Raw genomic sequence first — 10,404 nt, forward strand, 5'->3', positions numbered from 1 at the left:
AGGAGCTGGGCACAGCCCTGGGAACATGAGGTCAAACTAATTACTGGCATGGGATGCTGCAGGGATGAACACAGATGAATGAAAGGGTTCCAAGGCCCCAGAGGAAGAGATGGTGGATGCCCGAGGGGAGAACCAGGTAATAAATGCAGTCAACTGGGGCTGAGCTGACCAGAGCCCTGAGGGCATGGGGTTGGTCACCTCCTCCCACAATCAAGCAAGGGGCCCACATCCCCAGACTCGCTCCTTCAATAGAGAGGGTTAGAGCTACAGAGGCCTCAGCCCAACACCACTCCCTTCCCACCCAGGACCAGTGCTGTCCAGAGCCGATACAGTGTGTATGAACTGGAATGCTAGAGAGGCTGACATGAAGTGGAGGCCTACAGGTCTCTCTACCCTTCTGTGAAAGCTGGTGGCGAAGGAATGCAAAAGCAGCAGCACTAACCAGACCCATACCACGTTTATTTCACAAACACTGGGAAGACGAGGTGGGGGAGGGACACAGGTGTGCAGCCGCACAGCCATCTGCAGCCCCCTCCCCACACTGAGGATCCAGCCAGGCAGAGCCTCCAAGTCGGCAGGCAGCACGAAGTGAGTGTAGGGAGGGCCCTGAACACCGAGCCCCCTGAAAGTCTAAGGGGTACAGCTCCAGCCGTCCCGGGGAAAACCACAAATAAATAAGAGTGGGGCATGGCCCCACCCACACAGACCATCTAATCACCCATCTTCACTCTGGAGGTCTGCAAGAGAAGAAAAGGAGAAATCAGGCAGGGACAAAAAAATTGATTAGACAATGACATATGACAGAAGATGAGACCCATGGCAGGATGGCCAGACCACACCACGGATGACTGGACCACGATGGACACACTGTGACAAACACAGTGAACGGGGACAGAGACGACTACGAGGCTCGATGCAGAGAAGTGGCATGTGGACATGCCAGTCTCTTAAGAGTCAACTCAGTCAGATGCCCACAGTCATGCTCAAGATCCTCAGGCTGATCCTTAGCCACACTCACACACTGTCAAACAAGATACACACATCTCAGACATGCTGTCCAACTGACAATACAGTCAAACACACCAAGACAGACCACAACAGACAAGATCCCAACTTGGTCTAGGCTGCAAAGACACAGAGGAACAGAAAAAATAACAGAATAGGAAAAGACAGCAAATCTTTCATACACAGAAACAATGTAACAAAAAAAGATGTTATCAGTGATACCATGTTAAAGACAGAAATAAATGGAAAGCTTCAAAAGGGGAAAACCAGAAGATGAGAAGGGGGCAGCGAAAGCTGTTCAGGGGTTTTATGGTTACAGATGTAGAAGGGAGCACTGTGGCTCCTCCAGAAGAAGGGTGAGACTGCATTGGGGACAAGGACAGAGGCTCCCCAGGGGGATTCAGCACCTGAAGGATTGCAACGATGACCCCAAAAAGGCCGATGGCACTGCCAAAGATCTCCACGATGAGAATCTTTACAAAGAGGCTGGGGTTCTGTGCATCAGCCAAGGCGGCTCCACTGCCCACGATGCCCACGCAGACTCCACAGAAGAGGTTAGACAGGCCCACTGTGAGGCCAGCCCCAAACATGGAGTAACCTGGAGGGATGGAAAGGGAGCACTGATATCGAACCAGACACAGGGGAAAAGGAAGGCAAGGATCCAACATGGACTAATGGGACCAGCCACCACCCCAACTCTGCAAAGCAGGCCAAAGAATATCAAAATGAAGAGTCTAAGCTGGGGTGTGCGCTGGAGGGGGAATCATCTGTGAAGCCCCAGTTTTCTGCCTTCACACACCCACCTACCTGCATGGTAATTTCGATGGCCAATAGCCTTGGGGTCAGTAGCACTGAAGGGCTGAGGGAGGCAGAGAAATAATCAGAAACCATTCCCTACTCCACTCCCCCTCCCCCACCAAGCAATATAAAACACACTGGAATTGAGACCCACCCCACCTAGTCTTCCATACCTCAGCCATGTTGCTAATGACAATTGCCATGATGATGCCGTAGATGGCCACAGCCTCACAGAAGATGATACTGGTAGTGGAAATGGGGGATTAGGGGGCGAAGAGGAGAAAGAGATGAGAAAGAAGCCAACCTTCCTCCCTGGAGAGTCTCCAACCACCTTCCTCCACTGACATCCCACCCCATCAGGAGGCCGGTCAGGAGCAGCATGTAACGTAGGTCAAATACACAGGCAGCTCCCACTTGGTTCTGACAACCTTACAAGGGTCCTACACTTACCTGACCAGGTTCTTGGTCTTGATCCTGGGGGCCTTCACCCCTCCTCCAATGATGGAAGAGCCAGTGATATAAATGCCCCTGATGGACAAATAAGAAACCAATGAGCAGAGCCCAAACTTGTCATTGCCCTCAAGATGACTAAGAACCCAAAGACACCCCCTGCTATGATTCAGCCCCTTCCCTGTCCCATGACCCCAACACTCACCATGCTGCCCCAACCACAGACAAGGAGATAGCTAGGCCAATGCCCAGGTTTGACCACATGAAGGGGGAAGTCTCCGTCAGGAACCTGGTGCGCAGATAGGGAGAAAGACAATGCAGTCCTTATGGAGAAGTGGGCACAAAATCCACCCCGGCCCTACTCCAATCCCTTCAGTCCTGGATGCTGAAACAAAACACTTCATATTTCCCAATGGTCCACACCCCAGACAGCTGGGGGGCAGGGGCAGGTGGGGAGGGAAGGAGTTCAGATCAGAGACGGCAGGTGTCAAAGAAGCTCCTAGGGGAAACCTCTCCCTTACCATGCCACATCGAAGCGGAAGCCCAAGTCAAAAATGGTGTAGCAGATTCCTACAGCAATGAGAAAAGCAGGGTTAGGGGCCTGTTGTCTAGACAGAAGTTCCACAACTTAGGCAAGAAGTTGCTGCCCAGCAGATGGGCCAGCTTCCCAAAGGTCTGCATACACCTAAGTCAAGACGGAGTCCTTTGGCTCTTCCCAAAATGAAAGCACAGCTGCCTATACAGATTCCTCTGCTCAGGCCTCCATTTTCTGCCATTCTCTCAAGAACCTATCTCCCTCTGTGACACCATATCCCAGACGGAGACCCGTCAAGGGGAGCAACCAGGAGGCCTGAATACCCTGGAGGAGGGGAGGGAGCAATAGCTCGGGCCAGGCCCCACCAGATGCAGCCAGCCCAGTCTGAGCCGCTGTTTACTCAACACGCTGTGGGTGCGGGGGGAGGGCAAAACGACCGGGAAAAAAGGAACTGGAGCAGCCGGCTCGCGACCCAGGCAGGACCGTCAGGAGCAAGACAGGGAGGGCGCGGAAAGCCGGGGAACGGAGCCCAGTGACAGAAGGGTACCAGGGCTGCGATCGCTCGCGGTCCCCACAGAGCCCCGCCCGCGACCCCCCGCCCCGCCCCGCTCCTCAAGCAGCTGCAGATACGAGCCTCCTCTGTCCGGGTTAGGGGCCCAGACAGACGCGAGGCAAATCCAGGAGCCTGAGGTATTAGAACCCGCGTCAGGACCTAATACTCCCAACACTCCAACCTCCCCGCTGGGCTCCAGCCCGGTCAGCTCGGCCCGAAGCCGTCCCCGCCCTCCAGGGCGCGGCCTCACCCACGACGAGCAGGCAGGCCCAGAAGGCCACGAAGACCCCGGAGTAGAGCAGCACTAGCCCCGTCATGGCGGCAAAGACGGCGGGACGCGGGTCGAGGGGAGCCTGAGCTCAAACCGCGTCCCTGCGTCTCCGTCCTCCCCGTAGACCGTCGGCCCGCCCCGCGGTGTCACCTGACTGATCCACGTGACCCGCAGGCGTCACGTGACTTCACGTCGGGCCCGGCGCTCGGTCGCCGGCGGTCTAGGAAATTGGCGACGCCGGAATTGCAGGCGCAGAGGATTGTGGTGATCGTAGTCTCGCGGCCCGAAACCTTTCTTGCCGAATACCTCGATCGTTGCCTGGCCGGTCCATCTAGGGTCGGGCCGCACCCGCTTGTTGTACTCCCGGGCACTCCGCCCAGCTCCGGCCCACCAGCCCTGCTTTCCACCCGAGCCTGCTCACCGCCGCCCTAGCTTAGTCTCCAAGCCAGTGCTGATCCCGCGGGCCTCCTCCTTCACCGTCCCACCCAGCTCGCGAGGGTGTCTGCCCCGTCCCTCACTGAGCTCATGCTGTTTCCTCTGCCTGAAGCACGTTTCTTCGTGCTCACCCCAAGGTCGGCCAGCACTTAATGATCTTAAGATACGTTCTTCCAGGAAGCTTTCCCTAGCCAGAGGCAGGAGAGTGCGCCCGCTCTAGGGTCTCCCGCCACCCTGGCGATTCTTACATAACTTCATTAAGATCATGTCACTCTCTTTAAATACCTCGGTGGCTCCCCTTTCCCTCGCAATAAAAACCATGGTCCTTATAACGGTCTACCAGGCCTCTTACCCTGATTGCGTTGCCTAATAGTTTCTTGCTAACTCCCTCCTCTGGCTGCCCTGTTGTTCAGTCACTACGTCGTGCCTCTTTGTAACCCCATGGACTACAGCACACCAGGCTTCCTTGTCCTTCACTATCTCCCAGAATTTGCTCAAACTCATATCCACTGAGTCGATGATGCCATCCAACCAGCTCATCCTCTGTCCTGCCCTTCTCCTTCTGCCCTCAATCTTTCCCAGCTTCAGGGTCTTTTCCAAAGGCTGCACTGGCCTCCTGGCTATTTCTTGAACACAATTGTACCCTCAATGCATTGCACTTGTTCCCTCAGCTTCTTCTAATTATTCACATGGTTCACTCAAAACTTCTTTCAGTCTTTGCTCACCTTCAAAGTCTTCTCTGATCATCCTGTTTAATACTGTAGCCCCTTCTCTTACCCTCCTTCTCAGCGTTATATTGCTCCATAGCCCTTATCACCATTCTGCATACTGTTGTGATTGTCTTCTCCACCACAAAAACGTAAGCAACCATGAAAGGATTCCTAAACTCACTGCTGATTTCCAGTGCTTGGCACACCCTGGGTGTTCAATCCATATTTATAGAATACATGACTGATGCTCACCTTGTCCCAATTACCACGATCAGTTTACAGAACTGCCTCTACCTGTAGACTGTGCAATCCTTGAGGGCAGAAATCACAACACCCTAACAGTGTCAGTCAGTCAGCTGTTTCTGATTCTTTGCGACCCCTGGACTGTAGCCCGCAAGGCTCCCCTCATGGAATTCTCCAGCCAAGAATACTGGTATGAGTAGCCATTACCTTCTCCAGGGGAATCTTCCCGACCCAGGGATCGAACCAAGGTTTCCTGAATTGAAGGCAGATTCTTTACCATCTGAGCCACCAGGGGGACAATGCCAATATGTTGAGATTTTCAGCAAATGCAGGGAACTAACTAAGGTGAGTCATTTTCACTTCACCCTTCTAAACCCTTAGGATCTAGCAACTCCACTTTGCTTTAAGTACCCACAATGATGGTCTATGCCTGTGTGTTTCAGCATGGTGTACCCTTTGTCCAAATGTCCTTTTCACTCCATTACTTCTGATTTTTTTTTCCTTCAAGAGATCCAGCTGAGGTAACACCCTCTCTAAGAAGCCTCTTCTGGGCTCCAGCTGCCTCTGGGGACTTCCTTCCTGATAAAGAATACTGCTTCACCCTGTGGTAATTGCCTTTTTAGCTGCCTCTCTTCCCAGCTACACTTTGAGGACAGGACTCCTCTCAAATATAATTCAGATCTCAACCCACAGGACCTGTGCAGGACTTGCAGTATTTGATGAATAAAAAGAAAACAAGGAGAAAAATTATCTGGTTTATTCAAGTTTCTGTGACCTCCCTGAGAAACAAATCGGAGTCAGTGTAGACCAGCAGTGCCCAACAGAACTTTCTGCAGTGATAGAAATGTCTTGGAGCTGTGCCGTCCTCTCATGTGGCTATCTGAATACTGAAATATGATTAGTGTGACTAAGAAACTGAGCTTTTAATCTTAATTCAAATTTATGTTTGACAACCACATGTATTGTGTAGCTAAGTGTAGACCAGTGATTCTTAACTGGGGATGCTTTTGCCCCCATAGGGGACATTTGTCAACATGTGGAGACATTTCTGTTTTATCATAATTGGAGAGGGGTATGCTACTGGCATGTATTGGGCAGAAACCAGAGATGATGCTAAACATCCTATAATACACAAGACAGCCCATCACAAACAATTATCTGGCCCAAAACATCAACAGTGCCAAGGTTGGAAAACTGGTCTAAACATCTAGCACCTGCCTTTGAAAAAGACAGACCCTCAACTGCACAGCAGGAACTTGGATTGGCCAGAGGTCTTGGGTTGCTCCCAGGAGAACAGATGGCCCAGAGGCTTCAGGGAAGACCTAAAGCTGTTCCCTCGTCAAACAACAGACCTTTACCAAGCAAGTATGGGCTAAGCCTTGTGCCAGTGCCAGGACAGGACAAGACAAGACAGAGCTGGAGCCTGTCCTCAGTGAGGGACTGCCTCAGTGAGAGGCTCCTTCAAGGATCCTGGCAGAACAGTGAGGTTGGTGCAGGGAGCACTAAAGGTCTTAAGTCCACCTGTGGCTCTGGTCCCACATGGTATCAGCTATTTCCCTCATCCTCATAGGCGATGGCAATTCCTCGTCTTCCGCTGACAGCTCCCGTCACTGGCGTCTGACCCAGGCTGGGCTGCAGTCCTTTCCAGCTCCGGGAACTAAGGAATGAGGCTGCAGAGGGAGGGGGTTGAGGCTGAATGAGCTGAACAGGGGGGAAGGGTTCATATGGGAGTGGAGATCTGCCACACTCACCTGCAGGGCTGCTCTCAGCCAGCTCCAGCTGGGGCTTCGGGGTCAGGGCTGAGCACCCAGGATCATCTGATGGCTTCCAGGCAGGTGGGGGTCGGAGGTCCCCAGTAATGAGTGACACATCTGGGGCATCCCACAGCTCTGAGTCAGGTGGAGGGAGGGGCACGTGGAAGGGAGAGCCTGGAAGGGAGGGAAAAAAAAAGATTCATATTGGCCCCCCAACTTCATGCCCCAAGTGTTTCTAGTTTAGGCAGTGCCCCCACCACTCACCAGGCAATAAGTCCGCATAATGTGTGAGGTGGGGAGCCAGGCCTGGAGGTGGCCATGCAGGGTTGCAGGCAGCCTCCAGCTCACATGGTGCTAATACAGGCCTGAAGAAGCTGCCAGAAGGCTGGGGGGCAAGGGTACCCAGAGGACAGGCCAACAGCACAAAGACGTCCACCTCAGGGAAGTTGGCAAGCTTGGCAGGCGTGGGTCGCCCAAGGGCCAACACATAGCTACGCTTGCCAGCAGCCTGTGTCAAATTCCGCAAGTGTGCCAGGGCCTCCCGGTGTCGGGCCACACCCAGTGTGCCCGCCAGCAGCCCCACCACACGGGCATCTCTGGCCCTCTCTATCAGATAGCGTCTGCGTGCTCTTAGCCGCCCAGCCCGGATACCTTCATCCTGAGTCCGGCCTGTATCTGGGCAGCAGGAGGAGAAGGGCCGCCCTGGTGCCCAGCCCAAAAGCAGCTGGCTTAGGTCTGGGTCAAGATCAGGGTCAGAGATGGCCTCAGAGCCCCCCACATAGAAGGCACCATACTCTTCCAGACACCTCCCTGGAGCCAAAGGGAAGCGGCGCCCAAAACGCTCCAGGGGCTCAGGATTTGGATTGAGGGAGCCTGCTGGCAGGGGAAGAGCTGGGCTGGAGACAAGCAGGTCCAGGTACCGTGGGCGCAGAAGGGTGGCCAAGGCCTCTGGAAGAAGAAGGTGGTGTCAGGGTTTGGGGCCTGGTAAAAAGGGATCCCCCTCACCCCCAGGAGACTGACTGGGACCCAAAAGGAGAGGTTGGGGCCCAGCCCATGTTGAGAACTCCACAGGAGTGTACTGAAAGGGAGGAATTAAGGCACAAGCTGGTCAGCCCACCCTACCCGCATGCACAAGCAAAACCCTCACCCAGGGCGTGGGCACAGGATGGCTCACTGAGCAGCACCACAGGCGCTGTGGGGTCTGGGTTCTGGGCCTCAAAGGCCTTAGCGCAGAGCTCCAAGGCTACAGATCGCTGACCAAGGACGAAGGCCACGGGCAGTGGGCGGGCAGGAGGGCTTAAGCAGGCAGGGCCAAAATGTACAAGGGCCTGAGCTCCAGCTTGCTCAGCACCCAGTACGTCCACACAGCAGCTGCAGGGGAGACACCATCATGAGAGAGCTTCTCATTGAAAAAAGTATTGCTGTCATCAATGGAAAATGTGGTCAGTGAAGAAAACCATGTTATGAAAAGACGGGGTGGGAGCTGAGTGGGACATTCAAGAGGAAGGGGACGTATGTTAAGCTACGGCTGATACGTGTTGATGTATGGCAGAAATGAACACAACACTGTTAAGCAATTCAGTCAGTTCAGTTGCTCAGTCGTGTCCTACTCTTTGTGACCCCAAGAACCACAGCACACCAAGCCTCCCTGTCCATCACCAACTCCCAGAGTTTACCCAAACTCATGTCCATTGAGTCGGCGATGCCATCTAACCATCTCATCCTTCAATTAAAAATAAAATGAAAAGACAGTGTCACTAAGAGCGAGTATCAGGAAAGGAATCATCATCATGAAGGAGAAACAAAGCTACTGAGGGGCAGACACTGTCATAAAGGAGAAACACCATCAGCCCTGGATCCCTACCTCACCCTCGATACTCAAGCTGAAGTTCACACCTGCCATAGGCTGTGTCTCCCAGAATGAACATCTTCGACCCGGTAGCCTCCTCCAGTCGTGCTGCCACGGCCCCAGCATCTCCCAATAGCTGGTCAGGGAACTGCAAGGCCACCTGTAAGCATGTACCATGGAGTCTGAACAGCCTCTCCTGCACCGAAGGTGTCTTCAAGGGAAACCTTTAAGGGAGTCCCTACCTAACCTTCCAAGCCTCTCCACCCTGCGAAGCATCTCCTCCATTCCCAGCCTCACAAAACTACCCCAAGATCCCAATCCTCTGGCAGACCCATCCGCTCCCCAACGTGCCCTCACCCGCTGACACCCCAGGTCGCGGACAAATCCAACGACTCGCTCCAGCTCGTACACTCGGTCCAGGTCTCCAAGAGGAGTGCGCAGCCCGGCAGAGCCTGCCTCTCGCTGCAGCGCCGCCTCCGCAGGGCTGCTGAAGGTAGACTCCATGAGGCACAGTTTGGGTGGCGGCAGGCAATGGGAACCTCCCTCCGTCAGCTTCAGGCCCCGCGTGCTCAAAAACAGCCCTCAAAGGGTCAGAAGCGATTGGTGGGGATGGTGGGCGGGGAGGTGCTGGGGAGTCAATCTGCCCTAAGCCCTTTAGCCAGCTCCTCTCCCACCGCAACTCCTGTTTCTCCGCTTTACCACTACACATGGGCCTCCCCCGGAGACTACTTCCGGGTGTTTGAGGCGGGACTGACGGCAATTATACCCGTCTAAAACTGAACTGAAAACCTGCACGGCCAATCCCCGCCAAGCCATCCCGAGAACCAACGGTCGGCCTCCGAGCCTGAAGCCAATCGGAAGTGCCTCAGAGGAAGAGCGGAGCCTTGTGGGTGTTGTAGTTCTCCCGGCTCTCGTCTCCTGGCGCTGGTCTTCCAGTTCAGCCTCTATGCCCCCTCAGACACACCGATTGCCTGAAAATAACTACGCTGGCTTGAGCAGTTCCTATCCGCCTACACTGTTAAGGACTTCTCGTGCACTCTATCACCTTGGGAGGTGGCAATGCGTAATTTTTAAGTTAAATACCAAACTGCCTGGGTTTGAATATTGGGCTATGCCACGTAACTTCTTACTCAAGTTATTCAACGTCTTTATGACTTGTTTCCTCAGAAGGGGGTTGTAACAGTAGTACTTTTAATAGGATTGCGGGGGCAAATTAATTTCGATATAAAACTTCATAAAGCGGTCCTCTGCATAGCACATGTACTGAAATCATCCACTATTATCCTCACAGCAGTCTGTCGATTAGGCAAGCATGGAGCACTTTTTGTTCACCAGGGACTCACATTCTGAGTTTAGTCTTTGGAGTAAGAGTTGTCCCATATTACAGAATAATGAAACTGTGGTTCAAAGAGGCTAACTGCCTAATAAGACACAGCAAGTCAGTGACACAATCAGTACCAAACCCAGGTCTGATTTCAGAAACTCTTCTTTACACCCTGCATTCTTCCAGGTTTTATATATATATATATATATATATATATATATATATATATATATATAAAACATTTGGTCATGACCGGGAGGAAGAAGACACCTGGGTGTCATGTTACAGAAGAAAAGAACAAAATGTGAAACATCTCCACATACCCCAGGAGAAATGAAAAAATCAAAAGGTGTGAATGGGGTGGAGGAGGGGTAAGGGAAAGAGCACAGAGTAACTTCAGGGAATGACATGAAAGGGAGGCTGATGCTGGCTGGTGTGGGAAGAGACTGAATGAGGATGAAGAATGTAGGACACAGA

General features: G+C 53.1%; 2 protein-coding genes across 6 annotated transcripts; both read right to left on the reverse strand.

Moving 5' to 3' along the window:
- Positions 1-440: 440 nt before the first annotated feature.
- On the reverse strand, positions 441-3,837 carry ATP6V0B (ATPase H+ transporting V0 subunit b). Of its 2 annotated transcripts, none has more exons than XM_055586982.1 (8): positions 3,763-3,837; positions 2,775-2,823; positions 2,459-2,542; positions 2,254-2,331; positions 1,977-2,046; positions 1,813-1,864; positions 1,413-1,603; positions 441-737 (listed from the first exon to the last, which is right to left on the reverse strand). In XM_055586982.1, the coding sequence occupies exons 3-8, from the start codon at positions 2,515-2,517 to the stop codon at positions 711-713; spliced, it is 477 nt and encodes a 158-aa protein (XP_055442957.1). In that variant the 5' UTR covers positions 2,518-2,542; positions 2,775-2,823; positions 3,763-3,837; the 3' UTR covers positions 441-710. The 2 variants fall into 2 exon arrangements, with proteins under 2 accessions (XP_055442957.1, XP_055442956.1); XM_055586981.1 differs by lacking the exon at positions 3,763-3,837 and adding an exon at positions 3,592-3,756.
- A 1,905-nt stretch (positions 3,838-5,742) lies between these two features.
- On the reverse strand, positions 5,743-10,100 carry DPH2 (diphthamide biosynthesis 2). 4 transcript variants are annotated; one of them, XM_055586118.1, is made up of 6 exons: positions 8,961-10,100; positions 8,651-8,763; positions 7,902-8,125; positions 7,406-7,702; positions 6,752-6,928; positions 5,743-6,670 (listed from the first exon to the last, which is right to left on the reverse strand). In XM_055586118.1, the coding sequence occupies exons 1-6, from the start codon at positions 9,105-9,107 to the stop codon at positions 6,546-6,548; spliced, it is 1,083 nt and encodes a 360-aa protein (XP_055442093.1). In that variant the 5' UTR covers positions 9,108-10,100; the 3' UTR covers positions 5,743-6,545. The 4 variants fall into 4 exon arrangements, with proteins under 4 accessions (XP_055442093.1, XP_055442090.1, XP_055442091.1 ...); XM_055586115.1 differs by having other exon boundaries at positions 7,019-7,702; positions 8,961-10,099; XM_055586116.1 differs by lacking the exon at positions 8,961-10,100 and adding an exon at positions 8,431-8,477 and having other exon boundaries at positions 7,019-7,702; positions 8,651-8,760.
- Positions 10,101-10,404: the final 304 nt, after the last annotated feature.

The sequence above is a fragment of the Bubalus kerabau genome, chromosome 6, assembly GCF_029407905.1.
Source record: "Bubalus kerabau isolate K-KA32 ecotype Philippines breed swamp buffalo chromosome 6, PCC_UOA_SB_1v2, whole genome shotgun sequence".
Lineage (NCBI taxonomy): Eukaryota > Metazoa > Chordata > Mammalia > Artiodactyla > Bovidae > Bubalus > Bubalus kerabau.